This window comes from Saccopteryx leptura, chromosome 13 (assembly GCF_036850995.1).
Source record: "Saccopteryx leptura isolate mSacLep1 chromosome 13, mSacLep1_pri_phased_curated, whole genome shotgun sequence".
NCBI classification, from domain to species: Eukaryota; Metazoa; Chordata; class Mammalia; order Chiroptera; family Emballonuridae; genus Saccopteryx; species Saccopteryx leptura.
Window position 1 is genome coordinate 5,572,066 of NC_089515.1, and position 27,641 is coordinate 5,599,706.

The 27,641-nt window shown below is 50.7% G+C and overlaps 1 protein-coding gene and 1 non-coding gene across 2 annotated transcripts in view; both read left to right on the top strand.

Annotated features, from left to right (window-relative positions):
- Positions 1-27,641, top strand: part of ADAM12 (ADAM metallopeptidase domain 12) — a 302,779-nt gene that overhangs the window by 35,265 nt on the left and 239,873 nt on the right. The window contains 1 exon segment of the mRNA XM_066355592.1: positions 10,796-10,932. Coding sequence (XP_066211689.1) covers positions 10,796-10,932 — 137 coding nt within the window.
- TRNAV-CAC (transfer RNA valine (anticodon CAC)) lies at positions 14,901-14,976 on the top strand. Its single transcript has one exon. It is a non-coding gene; the product is annotated as a tRNA-Val (tRNA).

A 27,641-nucleotide genomic window follows, 5' to 3' on the forward strand; every position in this document is an offset into this window, starting at 1 on the left:
ACACACACACACAAGTGAATGGCCCAGTCCCACCTGTTCGAAGCCTGGTATAATTGGCTCCCCTTCCGTGAAGACTTCTTCCTGCTCCTTCTCCCTCAGCAGTGGCTACTTCTGACTGAGCCCCACTGTGTACCGAGTGGGAAGCCCAAGTCACCTCTTTTCATCTCCTCAACCCTCCACCCCAGTCCAGGGGTTACTCCTGTGTACTTCATGGGCGTATTAGGAAGACCCCCTCTTTGGAGAAAGGCAGAGCTTGAATGCGCTTCTGATTGCATGGGACCCTTGAGTGTGCCCCCAACAGCATGGCACCCTGAAAGGCTGTTGGCTGTGACCCCACCACCTGAACGCCACGTCTGAGCAGCAGATGAGAAATCCGCACTGGACATGTGAAGCCACCCTGCGTGCTTAGGGGAGGATTCTGGTTGATTCAGTGTTGTTTGTTTGTTTTTAGAAATAAGCCTGTTTGCTATTATTTACACATAAGGCTTCATATAAATGCATTAGAACAATTAACATATGAGCAAGAGATGTGAAGAAATAATCCCCAAATTATGAAATAAAAACATCTCATAAAAAAATATGGGAAAGCTCAGCTTCAGTGACAAATGCACGCTAAAATAAGGAAATAGGGTATTTTTCTTTACCAAGGGTCAAATAGTCTTTCTTTTTTCTTTATGATGATTGGCTACTGAGCTGTCAATCTGCCAGGGCTCCGGTCATGGCTGAATGAATGGAAGATAGTCACTTTCTGATCTCGCAAAGATTGAGTCCCAGCGAGAAGGCGCCACACACTGAAGAGGGCACGGGCTGGTGGCAGGGAGGGCAGTGCCTGTTTCGTAGACCTGGGGAGCTCTCAAAGGCTTGCTCTCCAATGCTGATCAACTCCTGATGGCTTTGCCTCCCCTGCCACCACTTAGAACACTTCATTTCTTCATGAGAAAAGTGCACTTTGAGTTTTAAGGCAGGTAGAGTGGGTAGACCTGGAACCCCACATGCTTATGGGAAAATGTATTCAGCACGGCCAAACACCACGGGCCGGGGCACACCCTCGCCTGGCGCCCCTTCTGCAGGGACGTGCCTGTCCCCCTTCTCCACCTGCTGGGCTTCCGTGGTAGAAATCCTCTGACTCGGGCAAGATGAGGGTGAAAGTAGGGCAAGCCTGGGGTCATGGCTTCAAGATGGGAACTGAGATGCCGTGAGTGTGGGGGGAGGACTTAGGGGACGCCTGGCCTACCTATGTCCTGATGACCAAAGTCAAGTTAGGCTCTCTGGAAGTGGGTGCTGAGGAGATTTTTCAAACTTTTAATTTTCTAGTTGTTGACTTTGCCCATTGAATTTGAAAGACCCTGACGGGAGACCTAATATCAGGAGTCGAGTAGGATAACCAAAAACACAGAGTTAGCATCCTGAGTTCAGTATAGTTTGAATTCTGTGCCATTTGACAAGTAAGCACCAGGCCTACAGAATGAGCTAGGAGCGTTTTTAATACATAATACATAATTTCAATTAGAAATACTTTTGGTCTTAGTTGCTTTTTTAAAAAAACTGAACAATGTTTTTCGCTATCTTTAAACTCTTGCTTCATCTTACACAGATCAATCCTCTCCTTCCCCTCATCCCCCCAAAAAAAGAAGATTAAAGAAAACTGTCCAGTTTAGAGTCCTTTAAACAATTGCTTCAATAATACCCAGCTTGGTCCCGATCTGCCCCCTTCCCCAGACAGCAGAACTAGCCAAACCCACACTGGCCAGCTAGCGTCTTACCGGAGCTGTGCACTTGTGGACCGAGCGCCATGGCCCTGGTTTAAAATTCACACTAACGACGTGTCATTTTTCTAAATGGTCTTTCGAGTCTCTGTAAAATTTGCACTGATGTCACCCAAGTGCCACCATGGGAGCCCGCTGGCCACACTGGGAGCTTGCTGCATCTTTTCCTCTTTAGCTCCTGGCCACAGACACAGCGTGGCTCAGGGGGACCAACAAGAGGCGGTCCAAGGAGGCAGCGGCCCTGGCCCCTGTGGCAGGTGCACACTCCGGAGCGGGGAAGGAGACATCGTGGGTGTCCATGATGACAGTTCTGGTTACGGCCCCTGTGCTCACTGATCTCGATTTGGCTTTTCAGAAAGGATTTCCTGCCGTGAAGATAACGAGCAGAACGCCTCAGATGAGAATTCTGCTTGACTTGCCAGTTCCTTCTCATTAAAAATAAGTCAAATAGAAGCCTGGCTTATAAATAAGACTCCGTGGGTTTGGTTCTGGGCAGTGACCTGCAGGGGACCATTCATTTATTAAAAATAAATCACCCGTCAGAACCTCCGAGCTGGGGGTTCTCGGCCCCCTCCCCTGTGTCGTTATGGTCACACTCTGTGGAGACCTGTCATTTGTTTGGTAGAATTCATTAAATACTTGTCTGCACACAAGTTTATAGCAGTGAATTTGACAGACAAAAAGCCCCTTAGATTGGGGGTGGGCTGGGGTTGAGGTGATCGAGAATAGCATGAGCAAATAAAACAAGTTCGGATCTTGATAAATGGTATAAAAGGTGTGAACTGGGATGGTAGTCAGGAGGGACACTTCAGGTGGGAGGAAGGGTGTGGACCTAGCGCGGCCCCTCCGAGGTGCGGATACCTGAGCTGCGATGTTGAACGGTCAAGCTGGAGGCATGCAGAGGGTTGAGAGGAGGCTCTTCTCGTGCGGAGGGCATGAGACAGGACACAGCTGTTCGCACTGCGTGAGCAGAAGGGTGGTCAGTGTGGTCACAGCAGAGGGAGCAAGACTGAGCAATCAGGTGATGAGGTCCCAGAATTTGTAGGGCTCGGGAAGGAATTTGAATTTTATTCCGTGTTCTTCCCGGCCAGACCGATTGTCCATTTGGTAGTGTGGCTGCAGCGCTGATCCCAGAATGGGCTGTGTGGGTGGGCCTCCCGGCTTCATGATTTCTTTGACCATGGGTGAATTGCTTAATTTCTCTGTGCCTCAGTTTCCTCACTTATTAAATGGGGGTGGACACCACAGCGTTACTGTGAGGGTTAGAATGGGGTTTGGTGCCTAGCAGGTGTTCAGTCAGTGTTCACCGACCACTGTAGCCTGTAAATAAAATACTTACGGATTAGGTCATCTGTGCTCAGCGTAGTATTCTATATATGAACAGTTCCCACGTCTCCATTTTTCTCCAGCCTTCACACACTCCATTTTTGGATGGAGAAGGTTTCCAACATGAGTCGATTTATTCTGCTTAAAAACCCCTTAATGCCTTCCCAGTGCACTCAGATAAAACCCCCAAACTCTACCTTGGGAGACCCACCCTGCTCCAGGCCTTGTCTCCCCCTGAACTCCTGCTCACACCTCCCTCCGTCCTCTGCTCACCTTTAGTCCAGCCGCACTGCCTTCCTCTCTGTCCTTGGACTCGCGAAGCTCTCCACTGCCTTGGGGCATTTATGTTCATGTTCTGTTGATGTAAAAAAACCCAAAAACCCTGCCCTAGAGTTTTGCTCTTACCCAGTGTCTCTCTCCAGTGAGGTTGGGAGAGGGAGACCCTGCAGATGATAAAGATTCGAGGGGGATTTAGTTAGGAAGTAGGAGAGTTTTTAGAAAACCAAAGAGCCAAAATGAAGCACAAGGCACCCCATCAGAGTTGTCCACAAGGGCAATGACAAAGGGAGGGCTGCATTGGAGAGGTTGCCCAGCCGTGCGCCTTGAGGCGTGGCGGACGGTGGTGGCACCAGCGGGACACACAGGATGGAAAATAATTCTGTTTTCCGAGTGGGGGCTGGGGCCTCTGATTGTTCAACATACTAATCTGAGGTGACGGTGGTAACAAGACATGGAAAAATATCCAGTAGATATTGTAATGTAGACTGTGTTTGTGGGAATTGGCCACATGGAAAAATATTCATTTGGGCAACATCTGCTTAAAAATTAATGAGTTCTCTGGAGGACAGTAAGAGTAGAGAGGGAAGATGGCCAAGAGTTAAGACTTGGGGGGGTATTCAAGTCCCCCCCCAAGGAGGGAGGGAGGCCCAAAGAAAGGGGTACGAGTGGAGAACAGCAAAGCCTGGTTGGAGAAGAGGAAGAAAACAGAATCATCCAGGGCTCCCTCGTTGCACGTATATTTCAGCTCAGGCGGTCAGTGAGGACTTCGGCGCAGCGAGCATGTTAGCGGGCCCTGGGACAGAGCCAGGCCATGCCTGTCGATGCAGGTGACGGCGCTCTCATTGTCGTTTAATTCCATTTAATAAGTTCACCCTAGGGAACGGAATAAACTAGTTACCATTCTTGGCCTTTTGCTGTCAACTTCTAAAAGTTGCTGGGGGTGGGGGATAGAGCTTAATCATCGATCCCATTTTCTTCCTTCTAGCATTTCTTGCAAAGCAAACTTGGAAAAATTCTGAGCCCACCTTTCTGGCCCCCAGAAGTCCTATAGATTCGTTCCGACAGCGTGTCTTTGTCCCTGTTCCAAAGGACAGAGAGAACTAATGCCTTTGAAGTGGAAAGGGCTTGGGTTTGGCCATTATTTCTGGCATTTATCATTGGGCGACATAAGGAATGGCCCGTACAACTCCATCGCTCTGTCTCACCCTCGGTAAAATGGGACTCGGTGCTGGCTTGCTCCGACCAGCAGACAGGTAGAATGATATAAGTTAATGTTGTAAATGATGGTAAATGAGTTTGCTCGCCACAGAACGGGAGACACTGGGGGCACAAAAAGTTATTTTTATGTAGAGTAGAGATGACTGGTGCTTGGGGAATGAAGCCATTTGAAACATTTGTGGGAAGCAAACTTTCTTTGAATTCTGCAATGACACATAAAACATCTTTTCAAAACTGTACTTGTTCTACGGTCCATGATTTATTGTATTGGCTTTTGAGACCCGTCCTCCAGCCTGCCCGAGGCTCTGTAGCTGGGACGCAGGGAAAGCTGGTAGAAGAGTAAAACATTCAGTCAGTTGATGTGTGATCGTGAATTTGGTAGTCTTGATTTGTTTTCTCAAGTTTGTTCTTTAGCCACCATAAGAGCTTATCCATCACAAAAGCTGTACGTGCCAGTTACAGGAAAGTCAGAAATGCATGCAGAGTTAAAGAGAAATGTAATGTTGATGTTGACTTCGATCATCTGGTTGAAATAAGTTTTCCAGATTTTTCCACTGTAAATCTATTCTTGTCAGATTAATTCTTGACATTTTTTTTTTTTAATTCTGAGCTATGTCACAGCTCAGTTGGTTGGAGCATCATCCCGCTACACCAAGGTTGTGGGTTCAATCCCAGGCAGGGCACATATAAGAATCAACCAATAAATGCACAGTTAAACGGAAGAACAAATTCTCTCCCCCACCCTGCTCTCTAAATCAGTATTTTTTCTTCTATTAATTTAAAATCACATCCCTAATTTCCACCCAGGGAGAAATGAGCTGGAAGGGTGACATTGTTATTTGGTAAGAATGTAGACAATGAATGTGAACAAAGAAATATTTGTGTCCTTTCAGGGGCATGGCCACCACATTCCCCTGAAACAAGCTGCTGCTCAGTCAGGTCTGTAAGCATTTCTTTAGCCCTCAGATATTTGGAACCAAGGAAAACATGTTACGAGTACCAGGGTCTTGTTCCCAGTCTCTTTCGCTGCTCAGAAAGGCTACCTCAGCTCTCCCACCCTACGCTAGACTCTGAAAGGACTATCTCGATTCTACGTTCAGTGCCCTGGGTGAACTCTCCTCTCTTACATTTGCCCAGGTGCTAAGAATGATTTCTATTTAGAGGCAGAGCTTCAGGTGTGAGGTTGAAGCTTTGCCTTGACTAGTAATCTTTGTTTTCCCCAGCAGCCCATTGGATGGCATTTGTGGGTGCCCACCTGCACTCACACCCCAGCATTTTCTAATATTGGTAGGTGGTTGGCATTTTCACACCGGGGATGTGGGTTGGCGAGACACACTACGCAGAAGTCTGGGAGCTTGGATTCTGATATCCTAGACTGGTTTCCTGCATTAGCTTCTTGGAAGCCCTTTGACTGCACTGACTGCCTTGATCTTCTCTGTCTCAGTCAGCATGGGGGGGGGGGGGAGACAAGGCGTCCCCATGGTGCAGAGGGCAGAGCGTCGGACCCACACTTGGAGGCAAGACATCAAGGAGGAGTCGGGACTAGAGCGGGGTCTTGTGGCTCCAAGAAATTCATTGTCCACCATCTCAGAGCCCTTAGGTGGGCATCAGGGTGGTCTGGACACCCCTTAGTAAGAGGAGCACGGGCGGTATGGCCAGAGTGGGAGGGAGCAGGACTTGAGCCGGGGGTGACGCACACAAGGGGCATCTGGAGTCACTTTGGGGCCGTGTCTTCATGGCTGGATTTTCCAAGCCCTTCCGAGTCATTGCTGCAAAGATTCTTGCCTGTCCAGTGGGTCTGTAACTTCCTGCTTGCTTGGCCAGCTGTAACTGGGTCCAAAGAAAGATGACAAGCTCAGACGAGGGGACAAGAGCAACAGGCACACGCATACTCCAGGGGAAGCAGAGCTGACTGTTAGAAGAGATAATCGTGTTCAGAACCAAAGCATCCACTCTGAGACTGAGGCTGGCCCTCTTCTCACAACAGCGCGCCACGCCAGAAGTTTCTCCCCAATTCCAGCTCTTTAGATCTTGTATTTAGGCAACTGAGTTTGGTAGATGCCTGCATATCATGAGAAATGAAAACGTATGCAAACTTATCTGTTTTATAAGGTCATATATACATATATATATATATATATATATATATATATATATATATATATATATATATTTCTCTCTCCCCTGGGTTTCCACAGCTTGATTGTTTACATCATTCAAGACCTGCTTTTATGGTTTGTCAACAAGATCACTCCATAAAATACATTCAGATATCTCTCGCAGCTGTATATAATTTATTCTGTCTATCCAAGCAGCACAAATAAAATTTTTATTTGCACCATCTAAAAGAAATACCAGCGTATAAATGCATCAGAATAGCTTGTGAGGGGCAGCCTTCTGACTACAGATGCTGAGGGAGGGATACTGTGCAACCAGTTACGGAGCCAAGAGACGGCCGTCCTGTCCGTGTACACAGATAATAAATACCGGGCTCAGCAAACAGGACAGCGACTCCGTTTCTTTTCGAGGCTGCACAACCTTTTACAAGGGCTGGCACCTTCTAGGTTCCTGGGAATATTTGGAAATAAAGCCTCATGGAAGAAAAAAACCCCTAAAAACCTCCAGCCCCAAAAGGACTTGTTTTGGATTAAAATGCTGGACTCTGTAGGTGGAAAGGGTGGGGACATTTTGCCTTCATGGCAGGAAGTGCGTCTTTCTCAGCCACGAAGGGTCTTAGAGGTCAAAGGTCCGGAGGACCGAGCCTGTCCTTTGCGTTGGGTCTGTGCGGCGGTGTTCAGTCCGATTATCAAGCAGGGGACCCTTAAAGGCCCTCCCTGTTTCTGCAAGGCCCAAGGATGTGGTGTTGCTGCCTCTCCTGCTTCCCACACCCCATCCCCACCCCACCCCCAAGTCCCGCAGGCAGAGGCATCTCGGTGGTTTGACCAGGAGACCTGGAGTTTGTGGTACCAACTCCTTCTCTCTAAGACATCCCGCTTCTCGGTGGAATCTATTCCGTGCAAAGAGTTTTGCTCCAATATCCAAGACTTAGGTCAGAATCTTCCGGGCCTTTGCCCATTGTGGCTGAAACTTCCACAGAACCCATCCTGACCTTCCCGCTGTGGTGGGTGGGTGGGTGGGTGGGATGATGGGGGACTCCCCACTGAGAATCCACCCCCCCCCCGTCCGATATAAGGGGACCTGGGATGATTGGATTTGTGATTGACTAGTCGATTTAATAATTCACTAGTATTGGAACTGCTAGGAGTCGCTTATGGTCACATTGGTTTGTGTATTTAGAGGAAATTTTTTAATGCTTGCGATCACTTTATAAAGTTTTACCTGACTTTTCAAAAGTTTACAGTAACGGCCATGGTAATTCTTGGCACGTGGCCCGGTTCTCATCAACTGAGGGGGAAAGTTCAAACAGATCTCGTTTTTACTCCCTAATGGCCGGTGTCTCAAAGCCTTCTTAATCCAATTCAAAATATCACAGCAGCTCTCTTTTAAGATGAGCTTGCTTAATTACCCTGCCTAGTCAGGCTCTGCGGGAGCCGTGCAGCCTGATCAGAACTCATTTTGTTTCCGTCAATTCCAACACGGGAACCTCACCGAGAGTCCTGAGCTAGGGGCCCGCGTCCCGGCAGAGCTTAGGGAATGATGCCAGTGGGACCAGCTGGCTGGCTGGCATGCTTTGGGCTGCGGTGTGCTGTCCACAGCGGGCCTCCTGGAGCGCTGCCCCATGGTGTGACCAGGGGCAGCCCCCGCTGGCCCCCTCTGCGGACACCTTCTTCCCTTGGCTCTCTCCACAAGGGGCCGGGTGGTTCTCCGCTCCAGGTCTCTGCTTGTGTGCTTCCCACCCCAACAGAACAGAGGTCTCTCTGGGCCAGCCACCAAGGGCCCCTTCCCGGCCACCGGCCCCTCCACCGTCACCAACTCTTTGTTCTGAACCGGGTTCGACTTAGGGAGCTGTTGCTAGGCCAGCGGGACCTCCGCTGCAGCCCTGCGGTGTCAGGGCCCCGGCTCCTCTCCGAGATGCTCTTGTGTGTTTGGGAGCCACTCTTCCTGTGCAAGACTGTGTCCGGTGGGCAGGTGGGCAGCCCAGGACGGAGGGAGCTGAGGGGACCGGCTCTGGTGACGGGAAGCAGTGCTGGCCTGAAGAAGAGAGAGGGCTTTCTGAATGGAAGACGTAGGTCTAGGGTGCCCCTCGGCAGCAAGCAGGTAGTCATGGTTGTTGAATGAGAGAGTGAGAGAGTAAATGAACAAACAAACACGGCTTTGCAGGACCAGGGACCCACAGAGGGTACTGGTAGGGTTGGTACTGGCGCTGGAGGCTGCCCTCCTCCGAAGCCCCCGCTTGGAGCGATGCCGTGTGACCTGGAGCATGCCTTGGAAGGGCGCAAAGTCAAGCCACTGGCGAGGTGCATTTATTCAGGATGTCCCTGCTGCGGGTGCCGCCCCTCTGCGGGCAGGAGAAGGACTTCCAGTGTCTTCCATGCAGATGGCCCACTCTTTCCTTCTCCAGCCACCTGCCCGCCCTCCACCAGTGTCCTCAGATGTCACTGCGGGGAGGCAGCCCCTCCACTTGCACAGCCGGAACCCTCATCATCTCTTGGATGGATACAGGTTCAGCCTGAAGACTCAGCTCATCCCCCTCCTGAGCCTGTGTGTCCCCTCCCCTTGCTCAGCTATGCTCAGGGTCCCTCTCCCTCTCCTCCCCACGTGGCCGAGGATCCAGCTCAGCCCCCCCCCACCCCCCCGCCACTGGCCACAGTCCCAGCTTTGGTTCATCCCAATATCCTTGGTTTTCAACACCTGGAACTTGGAATGCTTTGGGACGGGCTTTGAGAATTTTCCGGAGGGGCCGTGTCAGACAGTCAACACCCGAGTGGCGCGATCCTTTTGTGCCCTGAATGTAACCGCAGACTTCCGCAACGGGAATGATAAAACGGGCGTGGGTTTAAAGGTATTCGGGGGGCTGTAAAATGTCTAGGATTAAAATTTCTATACCATCCGTGCCCAATAAACGGGAACTCCTCAGTAACTTAAAACTGCACCATTATGACTCAGGTCTGAGAATTCTGCGTCCCGGTCAAAGAAATGGGAATACCATGTGAGAGATGCCGCTCTCCCATCCTTTATACCTCGAGGGATGTCCTGTGGTCACAGCAGATAGCTGGAGCATGACCTCATCGGGGAGCAAGCCCAGAGAAATTAACCGTATTTGTTAAGAAAGGGATACACACTCTCCGGCAGAGAAAAAATGTTATACTTTCCATTAGGATTGTTTGTGGAAATTGGGCTCAATGGAACCTGGGCCGGTATGTTAACTGGTTGGACAGACAGGATCCCAAGAAACAAGATCATATAATCATTGATTGAATTACCTACAATTTTTTTTCATATACCAGTCTAGTCAGTCTGAACTGGCAAATTAATTCTGTCTATAGAATCAGTCACTGAAGCACATGAAATTCGCCCCCGAGAGCCCAGAGAGGGGGGAGGGGTTGGTATTGTGTTTAACTGATTCACTGGGGCTTAAGGAAATGGAGTTAGTCTTAATACAGCTGAAGCCTGGAGACATTTAATAGAAAGCTGATCTTAAAGCCAGAGGCGGTTTAAAGTCACTGGAGGCCCAGGGCGCAGAAGAAAATATTGGGCCCTTTAAAAATAAGAGAGAAACAGGGAAAATAAAAATACATGTTAACCATATTTTTAAATAAATAGAAAATATTATGTGCTATTAATGTTAAAATTGCACATATGAGACCAAACTTGATGTCACTAGAAAAAAGTATCAAGTTGGGGTTTTGCGGGGCCCTTCAGAAGTCGGGGCCCAGGGTGTGTGCCTGGTGTGCCCGCTGTTAAATCTGTCTCTGCTTAAAGCAGTAAATCATCAAATCATCATTTTAAAAGTCACTATTTGTGCATTTTTGTTGCTTATAGAAAGACAGAATGTTACACTTTGACTATGAAAATTACCCTGCACCATGCCGTCAGTCTTGAAGGAAAAATCATAGACTTTTAAGTTACAAAGATTTATAGTGAGGTTGACAGAGACGTCATCAGTTTCGCCCTTTACTCTTATTTGATACATTATGGTGTTTGCCTAGCATGCGGCCTCGTCCACATCCGGGTATTTTCACTGTGTCCTAAGCCAAACCCTTCCTGACAAGCATGAACAACGGGCTGTCTTCTTTTTGATGCAGGGGTGACCTTGGGAAGCACCTTAGGCCCTGCCATGCCACAGGCGCAGATGAGGGGCCAGGGAAGAGCTTATGAAGTAGTCCGCGCCTCCCTTCTGAACGGAGACTTCTGGAACCCAGGGCAGAGTGTTGATGCAAAGGTTGGTGTTTTGTTTTGCTTTTTGTTGTTTTTTATTTTTTCCTTGAACTTTTCCATCGCAGACGCTGTGAAATCCCATTTATGGCATAGCATTCATGTTGTTTTGTTCAAGGTTTGTCTATCTTGTAATGCTAACTTGATGCTCCTAGAGTGAAATTTTTATTCTTAGGAAGATGAGATAGAAACCGCTTTTGCTGTCTGTTTCTGTGAGCAGCTCCCGCTTGCATCAGTTGAAACTTACGTTTCAAAGACACACCGGGGATGACATTTCCAGAGACACACCATTTGTGTTTTTCTTGCTTGAGTGCTGGGTGTTTTTCTATATTTATGTCTAGACCATCAGCCTTTTGGTTTTTATCAATGAATTATGGATAAAAAACATTTTGATGAAAACTTAAAAAAAAAGCTTGTCATGAGTTTTAATGCAGCGTTACACTTTGTTTACTCAGACACGATCCATTTGAGTCACCTAGGGTGTAAAGCATAATGTAAAATAACTGCAGTATCATCAGTGATTACGTGAAATATTTCTGTGAGTGTGATCCGCCAAGTCTACGGGACTTTCTAGAATTTCAGAACTTGTTGGGACCCTTGGGAAGCTATAGGACCTATAAAAATATGAGCCCGTCAGAGAGATCACGCAGATGATTTTGTCCTTGGGATTAGACAGAACTCTAGGTTACTTTTCATAATAAAAACAGGTGTTTTGGTTTTTTTGGATTTGGGACTGTGACAGCCCTCTACAGCTTACTGGAAGGGCTGTCATGGGCCACCTGGATGTCAGTAATGATAACATGATTTTGTGGCTTTAATTTGATTGTTTTTTTGAGAGGTTTCCAGTTGAAAGTGGGACATCAGAGGTTTGGTTCAAGGGATCCGAACGCCAAATCTACACTTCTGGGATATCCCTGTTCCATGAATCCTGTTGCTGATTGAATACACAACGTGCATGTCAGTCATGGTGGTCCCGACGTTTCCGGGAAGAAAAACTTCGGGCGTGAGGGACCCTTTCGTCATCCCATGATAGATACAGAAAAAGAGAAGTAAAATGCCTCATAAAGAAAGTACTCAAAGTATTGCTAGGTCCCCATACTAACACAAAAATATTGAACAAGCTGCAGTTTCCTGGGTGACGGAAGCTGTCACGAGGCTTTCCCTGGGGGTAGGATCGCTGGAGTTAGCAATGAAAGCACAGGATGCTCCTTAGCACTTGGATTTCAGAGGAACCAGGCATTTTATTTTTCTTTTTTTGTATAAATAAGTCCCAGACAATATTTGGGGACATATTTAAACAAACAAACAAACAAAATTCACTGTTTATCTAAAATCCAGATTTATTAACTGGTGTTCTATAATTTATCCTGGTATCCCTACCTGGGGTGGGGGGTCAGGGCACCAGCTGGTGTGGGTGGTCCTGTGCCACTAGAATGGGCCACTTCCGGGTGCTCTGGTTTCTGACCCCGGCTTCACCCTTCCGGCCAGCCACCTGTCTTGCTGACGTCGCAAGGCACACCGGAGAAGAAGCACCACGTCGGCTGGCCCACTGGGCAGCCTCATAACTGCAGGCCACTGGCAGCATCTCTGCAGAAAACTAGGAGAAACTGTCCCTGTTTGAGAGCTCTCGCAGCCCCTTCTGGGGTTTCACCCCCAGGACTAGAACCGAGCAGGTAGCAGGCTCATACCCGCAGCACTAAGGTCACTTCAGGTACTGGCATTATTCAAGGGAATGGGAAGCTGGCTGATTTGGGGAATGGCATTTTGTGGTAATGCCACGGGGCTCCTGTGACCAGCATTACGGCGCTATTATTACAATGTGAACCCCTTTGCAGTAGTTAGCCATCAGGACCCTGCATGGATGGACAGGGGTGCATGTGAGTGTCACCATGTCCATGCACGTTTGCCATAATTCTCCATGAAACGGGTGTGTATACCTATTGTGGGACTAGGGATTATGGCCAGTGGTGTATGTGGGTCTTTCCTTGTTAGCAGACATAACAGGGACTGTTTTAACTTTCCGTCACTTGAACGGAATGTCTCTTCAGGTATGTAAAACCCACATGAGGGAATAGCCTCACAGCACAGCTCTGCCTGCTGTGCCTTAGAACAGAGATACCCCTTCCTCCCTCCCCCTCACTCTCCTCCCTCCACTTCGATCCCCCTCCCTCCCCCTCCTTCCCCCTCCCTCCCCCTCCTTCCCCCTCCTTCCCCCTCCCTCTCCTCCCTCCCCTCGATTCCCCTTCCCTCCCCCTCCTTCCCCCTCCCTAACCCTCCCTTTCCTTCCTCCCCCTCGATCCCCCTCAATCCCTCTCAGTGCCCCTCCCTCCCCCTCCCTCTCCCTCTCTCCCCCTCCCTCCCTCTCCTTCTCCCTCATTTCTCCTCCCTCCCCTCCTTCTCCCTCACTCCCCCTCCCTCCCCCTCCCTCTCCCTCTCTCCCCCTCCCTCCCTCTCCTTCTCCCTCATTTCTCCTCCCTCCCCTCCTTCTCCCTCACTCCCCCTCCCTCACCCTTTCTCTCCCTCTCTCCCCCTCCCTCCCTCTCCTTCCGCTTCCCTCCACCTCCTTTCCCTCCTTCCTCCCTTTCCCTCCTTCCCTCTCCCTCCTTCCCCCTTCCTCCCCCTTCCTCCTCCTTCCCCCTCCCTCTCCCTCCCTTTGGCCTGAGATTGAAATATGTGATAGGGTAGTAGGACCTTTACAGATGAAGATTTAAGCCATGGTGGGCACTGACAGTTCAGTTGGAAGGGTAGGGGAATGGGGGGGGCTGTGGCCTTGTCTGTCTGGATCCCTCACAGGAGGCCCTGTGTGTTTTCCCCTCTCGGGCTCACTGTAAGAATGAGATGAAACAGTGGCTGTAAAAAAAATATGTTGGAAACTAAAACACGACTCGATACGTGTAAGGCAACATGGAAAGTTTACAGTGCCTTTAGGGACCGATCTCCACTTTCACGTCTTGCAAAAAAGCCAACCCGGACCCAGGGAAGGCTTGTCAAGGTGTGATTGATCATGAGGTGACCTCAGCTGAGCTCAGCCCTGCAATGCTCCAGGAAACTTCTGATTTCCAGCTTCCCTTATGGAAATGGTACATGAAATAGAAGATAAACAGGCGAATGGATTAGAACCGGAAACCAAAGCTTCCTTAGCCGGCTGCGGGTCTCGGCTATCCAATATCAAGTAGCAGCTAGTTACAGCAGCGGAGGTGCGCTCTACCCCACACTTCCATCTGCTGTGTCTCACAGATGAGAGCCTCAGCCCTGCTCCCTGCCCCCCAGGAGCCACCTGGTCCGCCCCTGCCCCATCAGCCTGCTCTGCGGGCTAGGCACGCCCCCACCCCACACCCCTCGGGAGCAGCTTCCACTCCCAACACTTCGTCACAGCTGCTCTGGCGAGGTCACAGGTGCCCCCATGCCGGTGCATGCCATTCACGCTTTAGCTACTTATCTCGACATCGATTCACTCTCCTTTGAAATTCTCACTTCCTTTGGCTCCTGAGCCTTGTTTCCCCTTGTTTCTCCTCATATGTTTTTAATTATTGGTTTTAGTCCTCACTTGGGCTTCGTCCTTTAACTGTTGGATAAACTGAGTTTCTCCCTGGACCACTTCTGGCGAAGGGCTCTCCCCGGCCATGTCGTTCACCCCCGTGGGCTCACTGTCCACCTCTAGCAGGGAGGAGACGGGGTTCACACCAGTAACCACAGCCACCACGGCCACCACACTCCTGCTCCTGCTCCTGCTGTGTGTGGAGGGCTGCGTCAGGCACATTGCGTCCGCCAGGCTTGCCGTTTGTCTGACTCACGTTGACTTAACATCCACATCACTCACCCGGCCTTGACCCTGGGACTGGCCATGGACCTCTCACGGCTTCAGGCAGCTCCAGCCAAAAGCTCCCAGTTACTGACAAATGCTTTGTGCCCCAAAGTAGATGCAGCCCCCCACCCATGTGTTCCATGTAATTGTCTCTAGAAGATAAGATTGTTGCCCTGGCCAGTTGGCTCAGTGGTAGAGCGTCGGCCTCACATGTGGAAGTCCCTGGTTCGATTCCCGGCCAGGGCACACAGGAGAAGCACCCATCTGCTTCTCCACCCCTCCCCCTCTCCTTCCTCTCTGTCTCTCTCTTCCCCTCCCGCAGCCAAGGCTCCATGGGAGCAAAGTTGGCCCAGGCGCTGAGGATGGCTCCATGGCCTCCACCTCAGGCACCAGAATGGCTCAGGTTACAATAGAGCAACGCCCCGACTGGGCAGAGCATCACTCCCTGGTGGCCGTGCCGGGTGGGATCCCAGTCGGGCGCATGCAGGAGTCTGTCTCTCTGCCTCCATGCTTCTCACTTCAGAAAAATACAAAAAAAATAAAATAAAATTAGAAATTAGAAAAAAATTAGGAAAGATAAGATTGTCATCCCTCATCTGCCCTGAAGTCAGAGGTTGAACCCCCGGCTAGTTCCCAAGGCCCCTTCTCTGGATGGGCCTGTTCTGACCTGCCAGCCACATAGGTCCTCCCCGGGCCTTTGACCTTGGCAGCCACATGCATCTCTGCAGTGTGCAGTCATCCCACGCACAGACTCGGCTCACGCAGACTGAGCCTGTGGACATGGCAAAAACAGATGCTACCGACCCCCCACAGAGATTGGACATCTGTCCTCTGACATCCCCAAGGAGCGTGCTAGATATCACTATACAGCAGGGCCCCAAAACAGGCCAACTCCGCTATGCCCAACCCAAGAAACAGTGTTCTGGAGAGAAGAGGTGGCCATGTTGAACTCGTACAAAAGCAGGAAAACTGAAAGGTATTTGCTAGATGGATTGGGACGCTGCCTTTGGTGTGACTTCCACCGTCTGTGCTGGCTTCAGACCCTAACTCCTCGCGATTCGAGCCCTGCTAACTCCTCGCGACTCGGGCCCTGCTAACTCCTCACGACTCGCCCTGCACGACTCGGGCCTGCTCCTTGGCTCAGATCAGCCTGGGCTGAGTCTCCGTCCGTCACTTTGTGTTTCTGATTCTCCCGGCAGGCATGGCCTTCCCGGGGGTGGTGGCCTCAGCTTTGCACCCTCACCTCTTGCCTGACAGTCCCCCCGAGGCTAGGTCTGGGACACAGGAGAGTCCTGTGGGCCTGGACTCCTGCTTTGGACTCACAATAACCCACACTCCCGGCCATGACGCCCGTGGCCACCCTGCTGGGGAGAGAGCCTAGAGAGGTGAGAGCTGGTACCTCTGTGGCTTTGTCTGGGAACTCGAACATTTCAAGAATCAGTGAGGCTTTGTACAGTGGGAGGAGAAGAGTGCCGAGACGTGAAGAAATGGAGTCCGACTCCCGCACAGACTTCTGCCTTGCTGTGTGGTGTTGGGCAGGTGACTAGCCCTTGCTGGACCTCCATTTCCTCCTCCCTGCCTGACACGGTGCCCTGGGCATGCTCAGTAGACATCAGCCACTCTCCTTTCCCTGAGCTGGTTCTGGGCCTTCCACTCATACTGTGACCAGGCTTCCAACCTCAGCACCCTTGCCATTGGTGCTGGATGGTTCTTTATTGTGTGTGGAGGGGCAGAGGGCTGCGCTGGGCACTGAGGGACATTTAGTGGTATCCCTGCCTGGCCTCTACCCACCAGATGCCAGTAGCACCCTCCCCTCCAGGCATGTCAACTCCAAATGTCCCCTGGGGGAGCAGGGTACAAAATGATCCCAGGTTCAGAACTGCTCCACAAGGAGGAAAGCTAAGATGGGAGAGGAGACTGACAGTAACTGGACCTTCCCTTGACTTTGGATGGAGCTAGACCAGAGGCCAGCAAACCTCTTCTGTATAGAGCTAGACAGGGAGCATCTTCCGCCGCGTGGGCCCCGCGTGCTGGGTGGCAGCTGCCCGGTCTGCCCTCGTGGTGTAGAGGCAGCTGCAGGTCACGCTGCAGTGAATGGGCGTGGCCATGTTCCAGTAAGACTTATTATGGACATTGAAATGTGAATTTAATTTCCACGTGTCACGGAATACAGTGGTCCCTCGTCTGTCGAGGGGGTTAGGTGCCAGAACCCCCTGCAACAGGTGAAAATCTGAGAAGTAGCAACCTTTGTTTTAGTTTATCATTTATATATACATATTTTAAGGCTTTATTTTGATTTCATATTCTTTTAATGTGTTTAATATTTTTATATTCAGTTTTTAGCTTGAACATGCTTATTTTATTGCAAAAATAATTAAAATAATAAATATATAAAAATACCTATATACCGTGAAATCCTGCCCTATAGCGAAAAATCCATGATACAAAATTAGATGTATACAATTTAAAAATCCACCATACGGTGAGACCACGAAAAGTGAATCATGAAATGGCGAGGGATGACTGTATTCTTCTTTTAAAAAAATAAATTAACGGGTGCCCCTGGGTGTGCCCAGCAGCTCTGCAAAGAGGGTACTATTGTGCGCGTTTGCAGGCGAGATGCTCACAGGTTAGAAGGGGAAGTCACAGGACGAGTGACTGAACCCAGGTCCATCAGAATCCGGCCCAGTGATCTCCCCACAGCACCGGCGGCCTCCGGGAAGACTTCTGCCTTTTTTCCTTTGTGCGTCGTCTATCAGGACTGGTTCCCGAGTCCGGACTGCAGAGGCGCTTGCGAGGTTCCAAGGGCAGGTGTGAGGAGCAGCCCTCTGAGAAAGCACGCGTGTTCTTCAAAAGATGTGAGCGGCCTGGCCGGTGGTGGCACAGTGAATAAAGCATCAGCCTGGGACGCTGAGGTCCCAGGTTCAAAACCTCAAGGTCACTGGCTTGAGCACGGGCTCATCCAGCTTGAGTGAGGGGCTGCGGCTTGTGCGTGGGATCACAGACATGACCCCATCATTACTGACTTGAGGCCAAAGGTCACTGGCTTGAAGCCCAAGGTTGCTGGCTTGAGCCAGGGGTCACTGTCTTAGCTGGAACCCCCCTGGTCAAGGCACATATGAGAAAGCAATCAATAAACAACTAAAGTAACACAACTCCAAGTTGGTGCTTCTCATCTCTCTCTCTTCCTGTCTCTCTCTCTCTGTTTTTCAATCAATCAATCAATCAATCAATCAATAGACGTGAGTGCTCCAGCCCACCTCCGTGTTTGGGCCTTTCCTGCTCACACCCAAAGGGCAAAGCACACCAAGGAGCCGTGCTCGGTGCCCCAGTGTCCCCGCCTTGGGAGGGACCCTCAGTCAGGGAAAGCACTGGGACCAGGAACCATGCTCGGTGCCCCAGTGTCCCCGCCTTGGGAGGGGCCCTCAGTCAGGGAAAGCACTGGGACCAGGAACCATGCTCGGTGCCCCAGTGTCCCCGCCTTGGGAGGGGGCCCCTCAATCAGGGAAAGCACTGGGACTAGGAACCATGCTCGGTGCCCCAGTGTCCCCGCCTTGGGAGGGGGCCCTCAGTCAGGGAAAGCACTGGGACCACATATCCATGATGCTCACTGGCAACTCGTGTGTTTTTTGTGACCTCTTAGCAGGGCACTGGTATTATTTAAAAAAGGCTTTTATTGAATCAGCTCACCCCTATGGTTTCTGCAATACCTCCATCCCCACCCCCCAAGTCTCTAGCATCAACATGGAATGGGGTCTTTTAAAAAAAAAAAAAATTATACGAAAGGTACTAGTTTCATCTAGTCAATGTCCTGCCTCCAACCAAAAATTAGCTATTTCTCCAAGGAGCCCAGGTTCATTGAAGAATGGTGTTAGACACCAACATCAGGACCCCAGTGTGCTCACCACTGCCACAGTGATATAGCTGCTTGGTCTCCTTAGCTTCCAGAGAGAGCAAATATATGTCTGTGCTATGCTAGGCTTTAAAGGAACAAATCTTAAATGCTAGAGGCACACCACACCTTTCAACACAATATATTTAATTTTAAACATTGTATTGGAGAAAACAGAGCAGCATGGGCTTTTTAATGGCTATACCTGTATAGGTAAAAAAAAAGAAGAAGAAGAAGAAGAGCTAGTTTCAGTAAACAAAATCAGTTCTTGAAATCAAACCCAATCATTACATTCTCTTCCGTAAAATGTTATTTAAAAAAAAAAATTCCCAACTCTCCTGCATTTGATCGAACTCTGGCTTTGCCTTTGCCCTGAGTCGACCCCTGCCTTGAGGCTGCCTTTCTGACAATTACCTTAAATTAGTATGACTGTTTTCTAAAAGTGGCACACAAGAAGGTCATATTATGTGGGCATCACCATTTTCAACATGCCAGTTTGACTCCGTGAAGGTACCAAGGGTCGGTCTCCTTTTAGCTTGAACCTGCTAACTTTTGGAGCATATAATTTAAAGATGGGGTCATAACCCGAAGCAGAGTTGGTGAGAGCACAGGGCTAACGAGACCAGGGTTACGGATTGTGTCTCCATGATGATTGCCCATTCCCATGTTGGTCATTAGCTCAGCTCAGTTTCTTGACCTTACGTGGCACGTCTTACCCCACCTGGCATCTCACAAGGGACACCTCTGACGTTCTGTGGGTGGATCAGCCCACATTCAGAAACATTACACACACAGGACACCCCATCACTGAGGGATTATCAGGGCTGTATTTGGATAAGGAGGTGACATATTTTACATGGTTCCCAACTTCGGTCACCCATGACCCATATGCAGTTATCATAGCCGAATTATAGAAGCCGCCACACTTCATAGTTTTTGGCACGCTTAATGTACTTACTGATTTTTTTCCCCCTCCAGCACATAAAAGGAATTCAAGTTATGTAAGTGGAGTGTGCTAGATACCTTTTTAAATGCATCTGTCTGTCATTAGCGAAACACATTATACTATTTGAAAACAGTGTTTTAGCCCTTTAACAATTCCTCAGTCTTTTTTCATCCAATAGATTATTTACTGAGTATCTCCCCAGGGTGCGATGTTCAGCCATGAAATCGGGGAGGAGGGGGGGAGGCTCGGGGGAGGGTTCATTTATTCCCAAAGTTGGGCAGTTCAGAACTTGCTCAGCTTCTGAGGCCAGTGGCCGTGCCTAGGGACAAGGCACCAGTCAATGGAATTCTCTCAAAGCGTTTTGAGCGTAACTTTTGAAAGGAAAAAAAAAAACAAACCCAAAACTTACTGATGAAAGATTATCCTGTCTTTGTTTTTTTTTTTAATTAATTTATTTTTTTAAATTTAGTTACAGTTGACATACAATACTATTTATATTAGTTTCAGGTGTACAGCATAGTGATTATAAAACTCAACGAAGTGATCCCGCTTTTCTATTGCATTCTTCCGGTATATTCATTTAGTCAACAAATTAGTTATTGGAAATCCACTGTGTTCCAGGCCCTGTGCTAGGTGCTACAGAGATGTGGCCCCTTTTTTGAAAAATAAAATAAAATAAAAATGCAGAAGAACGGGCAATTTCATTTCGGGACTGCTTTGAAGTTGGCTCCAGCGGAACCCCAGGGAACATCAACTGCTCCGCGCATAACAAACATAAGGAAGAGTTAAGGGCCCACCAGGGGTAGCGAATTCTATCACAGCTCCTTTGAAATCTAGACCCTTTTTTTTTTAATAGTTCAAAACAAGACCGCTGGGGCATATAATCTTCGGCCGTGCCTGTTCAGCTAATAGGAATGTGTTTGCACTGCCAAAGGTTATTGCTGGTTTAAGTGTCTTAAGTGGAATGAATACGTGGGAATACGTCCTATCCCCAGGAGCCGTGGGTCAGCCCCATCGCTGGCGCTGTGTCCCTGCCTCTTTGCTCATCTGGGGCCCGCAGAGCAGACGTTTGCTGTCTTGCAGTTTTATGTCTGGGCTGTGTTGGAGGCACTAGGAATTCCAGCGCTGGGGACCCCTTGCCTCCTGGCCTAGGTCGGGGGAAGCAAGGAGCTTTCTCGAGGTTCATCTCCAGAACTGTCTTCAAGGCGGAGTCCCAGGGCTGGCTTTTTCCAGCCTGCTGTTTCGTTGGCAGGTACCGAGGCTCGTCTGGTTCAGCCCAGCCGCCTTCCTGGGAACGCAGCCACCGCGGGAAACGCCTGTGGCCCGGGCACGGGGCACGCTGCTCGCGTTCCGAGCTCCCAGGACGAGAGTCAAAGCCCGCTGCGTCTCACCCCGTGCCCTTCAGGTGCCCGGACGGGTTGAGAAGGCGCCGTCCGCAGCAGAGACACAGAACCGGTGTTCTGGAGTCAAACCCAGAACGTCCAGTGCGTTGTGGCTGGTTACGAGGGAAGGGAGCCTGGCCGGGTCTGCCTGGCACTGACGAGCCTAAGGAGGGAGGCGCTGGCCGGCCGAGCTGGCGGGTGGGGAAATGAGTTGGAGACACTTGAAAGATCTTCTCCTATAAAATAAATGTCCAGAAGCTATGGAAATGGACGTCTTTAGTTAAATAAACACTCTCAAAGACAAAACATGTGTATTTTTTTTTTCACTGAAACCATACCAGTTACAACTGCCCATCCTTTCGGATTCCAAGAATCACAACGCACACGGAGCTGGCCTTTTAGACTCGTTAACCTTGGAGGCTGCTCCTTTCAAGAAATTCCTACGGCAGCAAACTATTTTATTGGAAGCCGTCAGCCTTAGAATTTCCTTGCTGATGTGTCTGTTTATAAGGTGACCTAGCCAGGAGGAGCGGGGCCAGGGGGTCCGACCCAGCGCTGGAACTTTCTTGCTCTGTGACTTTGGCAAGTTACGTGACCTCTCTGAACCTCTGCTTCTCCAATAAAAAAACAAGAACCCCCCGAAGTACTGGTTTCAAGGGGTGGTTGCTACGATTGATAGGATGGTGTTTAAGTGTCCAGCACACAGCAGGGCGCATCATCGGGATGGTTCCTCACACTCCCCGGGCTGTGAAATGCTCTCGGAGAATCTGGTTTTCAAGGGCACATTTGTTACTAGCATCTTTTTTTTTTTTTTTTCTGCATTTCTCCGAAGCTGGAAACGGGGAGGCAGTCAGACAGACTCCCGCATGCGCCTGACCGGGATCCACCCAGCATGCCCACCAGGGGGCGATGCTCTGCCCATCCAGGGCATCGATCTGTCGTGACCAGAGCCATTCTAGCGCCTGGGGCAGAGGCCATGGAGCCATCCCCAGCGCCTGGGCCAACTTTGCTCCAGTGGAGCCTTGGCTGCGGGAGGGGAAGAGAGAGAGAGAGGAAGGAGAGGGAGAGGGGTGGAGAAGCAGATGGGCGCCTCTCCTGTGTGCCCTGGCCGGGAATCGAACCCAGGACTCCTGCACGCCAGGCCGACGCTCTACCGCTGAGCCAACCGGCCAGGGCCTGTTACTAGCATCTTAACGGGTCCCTTCACTCTCTGGCTTCCCAAGTCCATCCTTATTGTTGTGGAAGTCTGACCGTGTCTTAGAACTGCTTCAAGTCCACCAGTGACCCCCCTTTCAGAATGAGACCCAAGACCTTTATGAGGGTTGAGGCACCGATCCCTGGCCTGAGCCCCCTTCTGTCTTCCTCACACCGAGTGTCCCTTGCAACAACTACTTAGGGTCCCCGGAGGCCCATTCCTGCTGCTGTGCTCCACACGGGTTTCCAGAATATTCTTCCCTTCCGAGCCAGGAGCTCCTCCCTCACTGACCACGTTGTGCCTGTGTCTGTCTGGACTCATCGCAGAGGTTACCTTTCTGGCTGGTGTTGTGGACCCAATGTTTGTGCTCCACGCCAAATTCACATGTTGAAGCCCTAACCCCCAGTGTGATCCTATCTGGAGACAGGGCCGTTGGGAGATAATCAGGTCAGGATCAGATTATGATGAGGTCATGAGTGTGGGGCCCACACAATGGGATCAGAGCCTTCAAAGAAGAAACCAGACCTTTCTCTCTGCCACGGGAAGATACAGCAATAAGCTGGCCATCTGCAAGCCAGGGCGAGGGCCCTTACCAAGACCCTCACCATGCTGGGACCCACCTTGGTCTTCCCAGCCTTCAGAACTGATGTTCAAGCCACCCAATCGTTGGTGTTACATTGTAGCAGCCCACCCAGACTGATGGTCGTTTTTTCCTAAACTCCTTCCATTCACATCCCTCGCCAATATTCGGTGGGCTGCCAGGAACCCAGTCCGAACCTCCATTATGGGTCAGCTTACCCAGGACTCAGTCAATACCGTCATCATGGGCCAGGTTTTCTGAGTGCCCGGTCAGTCCCTCCATCGTGGCCTGTGTTACCCACACGTGACAGTTGGCTTTCTTATTGGTCTCGCAGGGGAACTGGGAGATCTTTAAAGTCAGGTATGGCATGGTATTCACCTCGATATCCTCAGGGTCCATCATAGCGCCACATAGAAGGTCCTCGAAAACGTTCGAGTTAATATTTATGTTTACTTTTGAGAGTCCCCAGTTTTTCAATTATTTCATTTCATTGTCTTTGATCTTGGCATTTGTTTTGGCCTAGTGCTTTTTTATTTAGGTTTGATGAATGCCATAAAAAATGAGGCCCTGGCCAGTTGGCTCGGTGGTAGAGTGTCAGCCTGGCGTGCAGGAGTCCCGGGTTCGATTCCCAGCCAGGGCACACAGGAGAAGCGCCCATCTGCTTCTCCTCCCTTCCCCCTCTCCCTCCTCTCTATCTCTCTCTCTTCCCCTCCCGCAGCCAAGGCTCCATTGGAGCAAAGTTGGCCCAGGCGCTGAGGATGGCTCTATGGCCTCTGCCTCAGGCGCTAGAGTGGCTCTGGTTGCAACAGAGTGACGCCCCAGATGGGCAGAGCATCGCCCCCTTGGTGGTCATGCCAGGTGGATCCCAGTTGGGCGCATGTGGGAGTCTGTCTGACTGCCTCCCCGTTTCCAACTTCAGAAAAATACGAAAAAAAAAAAAAAAAAAAAGGAAAATGATTTTCAGAAATAGTTTAACAAACCAAGCATTTTCCTTAGGCAGTTGGACTTTCTTTCTTTCTTCCTTTCTTTCTTTCTTTCTTTCTTTCTTTCTTTCTTTCTTTCTTTCTTTCTTTCTTTCTTTCTTTCTTTCTCTTTCTTTCTTTCTTTCTTTCTTTCTTTCTTTCTTTCTTTCTTTCTTTCACTTATTATTTTTTTATCGAATTTATTGAGGTGACATTGGTTCACAAAACCATACAGATTTCAAGTGTACAGCTCAACACAACACTGTCTGCACGCTGCCTCGTGCGTCCATCGCCCCAAGTCTCTGTCTGTTCCCATGTCCCTCCTCCCGCTCTGCCCACCGCCACCTCGCCCACCCCCTCTCCCTCTGGCTGTTGCTACCCTGTTGTGTGTGTCTATGTGTCATGTATATATGGTTTTCTTTTTCTTTGTTTTTCTTTGTTGTTTTTTTTTTTGCTTAATCCCTCCCTGTATTTTCAAATTATTGAAAATGTTACTGCAACCTGTGAGCTCTTAGGCTAATCTCTTTCCCTAAAAACATATCTGTCATATCTCCTGATTGACTCAGGTGTGTCCCGTTTGTGAGTGGATGGCACTCCCAAAGAGTGTCCGAAATGAGAGGTCGAGTCCTTCAACGGGGGCCCCGTCGACGTGATGCTCTGTGCGGAGCGGAACCACGGCCCGCCCTGGACTCAGCCTGGCCCTGCCTCTCTGCGTGAGAGCTCTCTCAGGCCACATCCTGCCCACACCACCCTCAGCTGGTTTCTGCGGAGCCACACCTGGGACATCTGGTCTCCTCTCCTGGAACGAAAAGCGGCTTCCTTTCCCACATTCTCGGGACGTCTGTTCACACCCCTCTCTCCTGGCCCAGTTCCCCTGCACCCTCAGCAACCCTGAACCGGGCCACGGCTGTGCCGTGTCCACCGGCCCCTCTGTGTGAAGCCGTCCAGGACGAAGCCTGCGAACTCCTCTTCCAGCCCTGGCTTCTCCTTGCATCCTGGCTTCTCCTTTCGTCCCACTTCTCCTCACGTCCGGGCTTCTCCATGTGCTCCCGGCTTCTCCTCGCATCCTGGCTTCTCCTTTCGTCCCACTTCTCCTCGGCTTCTCCTCACGTCCCTGGCTTCTCCTCGCATCCCTGGCTTCTCCTCGCATCCCCGCTTTTCCTCATGTCCCGGCTTCTCCTCATGTTCGGGCTTCTCCTTGTGCTCCCGGCTTCTCCTCACATCCCCGGCTTCTCCTCGCGCCCCCAGCTTCTCTCCTCGCGCTCCCGGCTTCTCCTCGCGTCCCAGCTTCTCCTCATGTTCGGGCTTCTCCTCGTGCTCCCAGCTTCTCCTCGTGCTCCCAGCTTCTCCTCATGTTCGGGCTTCTCCTTGTGCTCCTGGCTTCTCCTCACATCCCCGTCTTCTCCTCGCGTCCCAGCTTCTCCTCGTGCTCCCAGCTTCTCCTCATGTTCGGGCTTCTCCTTGTGCTCCTGGCTTCTCCTCACATCCCAGCTTCTCCTCGCGCCCCCAGCTTCTCCTCGCATCCCGGCTTCTCCTCGCGCTCCCGGCTTCTCTTCACGTCCCCCGCCTCTTCTCCTAAGGACAGCCCTAGGCACCGACCCATGCGTGCCTGTTTCTGATCTCTGTCCACGAGCCTCTCCACCAACCTTACTATCTCTGGGTGAGCCTCCCTCCCTCTGCCCTAAAGCCCCCTCCTCACGGAAGCCAACTGGTCTGAGCAGGTCCCCACTCTGTGGCTGCTGTCATTATTCTCTGTTTCTCTCACCATCTCACCCTTTACTTGCTTGTACCCTGGTTTTTGTGTCTATGCCCCCCCCAAAAGACTGGATCTTCTGTCCCCAGAGGATGGAGACAGACCTCTTTGGTCACCACTGTCCCCAGAGTCCCTCACAGGAGCTTGTGTAGTAAACACCGATAATCTCTGCTGGGCAGGCAGGCGTCACCTTGAGCAGATGGTGCTGATGGGGCCCCTGTGTTCTCTGCCTCCTCCCTGTTATGTGGTCTCCTGGGGTCTCAGGCCATTCCTTGTAAAATCCTAAGAAGTCCTTCTCTTTCTAGAGTAGCAGTTAGCATATTTTGCATTTTCTAAGGTGATTTTTTTTTAAGCTGGTTCTGTTTATCATCTGATAAACTGCTGCTCAGTGGAATGATCTTCGCCCTTCCGACGCCACCCTCCCACCCCCACCCCCCCATTCAGCCAGGGTTGGTCTGTGTCACCCGTAAAATAAGGCAGAAGGGACAGCATGTAACCTTCCCGTTTTCCCCTTGGTCTCCTGGATCAGTCCCTTTGGAGGAAGCCGGCTGTCGGGCCAGGAAACTGGGTAAGCTGCCCCATGGAGGGAGCCCCGTGGGGAGCGGTGACCTCCCCGTCCAGGCAATGTCAGGCGCCCCCGCGTCCGCGTCATCCAGTCCCCGTCAAGCCCTCTGGTGCCTGCAGCCCCACTGACGTCTGTAAGCAAAGCAGCTACAATCCTGTCTGCAGCGGAGCAGATGCCTCCGCGTCCCAAAGGGAAGGCACTCACCTTGAAGGGAGGCAGGTGAGTCAGCAGGTGTGGACAACGTGAAGGAAAAGAGAGACATCCAGTCTGAAGACCGGACCGAGCGGCACGCCAGCTCCGCAGCGCCCCTCCCCCTGGCCGTGGGCGGGCGCGTGCCCGCGTGTGGCCTGCAAGGAGGGGACATAGTCCACCAGTTTTGGGAAAATAAGTCGTGCTGACCCTGACATGGTCGGTGGGACGGTTGTCTGCTGACAGACAAGAGAGGCTTCATTCCTGAAGGGGGGAAAAGGCTAAGACAATAAACAGAGTGAGTGCTTAAGGAAGCCGATGGCGGTCTCGCTCTCATGTTTGGCTTTGGTTTTTAGGCTTAATGACAAAGAATTGAGAGCGAGAACCTCAGAAGAGGTTTCTGCCTGTTTATACGTCCCTGTTCCTTGAAGGCCCCACCACCCACCACAGGCCCGCCTCCTCCCTGAAGCCTTCCCTGACCACCCAGGCTCCATTGACCCCACCGTCCCCAAACCACCCCCTCCACTGTGTGGTCAGGACCACCCAGCTGCACACAGCATTTCTCCTCCTGTGTGTGTGGAGGAGAGACACAACCCAAGTCCAACCACACTGACCCAGAGGCACGGCCAGCTTCTCACGTCAGGGGCTGTGATTCTCGGGGTGGGGGGACCCAGCTGTCAGAGAGGTGGGGAGCAGGAGTGTCCACGAGGCCCTGCACCACCTCCTCCATCATCCCATGGTCCCCTCTCCCCCGGTGTTGTTCCTGCCCTGGGTCTTCCCTGGCTCTTCTCACGTCTTCTTCTTATGGTCCTGTCTGCCTGGCCCATAGCACCATGAGACTGTTTATAAAATTATTGTGTTTGAGAGTGGGTCCCAGAGGACTAACCGTCCTCCCCCAGCTTCACGTCTAATGTTACCCCTTTCCCGTGACAAGAGCTGAATTCTGTCTGTGTCCAACAAACGTGGGTGGAAGGCTGGGGTCGCTTGATAAACAGTGTGCCCGAGAAATGCGCTCTCAGACAGACGTGTAGCTCTTGAGTCAAAAGTGTGTCCCGTGCGGCATTGGAATGGGAATTCCAGAGTTAACTAGATGTCATTTTGTTTTTAAGTCTCCTTTCCTAAATCATCGAACTCTAATTGACTGTCTTCTCTATGCCAGACTCTCAGATATAAAATGAATTACATGTAATCCCTGTCCCCCCAGGAGATTTCCAACCACCTAAGTGGAGGAAAGTGTTCCTCGAGCTACAGAACCACACCCAGCCCAGGGAGGCGAGGAGGGCGCCGGACCCAGTGCAGGCAGGGTCGTCATATTTTGTGGGCACAGCATAGTGGAGGCTCCCTGGGCTTTTATCTTGCACTGCACCTCAGTAGACTAGCGCCCCCTATAGGCAGAAACCTTGTCTTTTCTTTAGAAACCACTGCCTGGCCTTACGCTGGGGGAAAT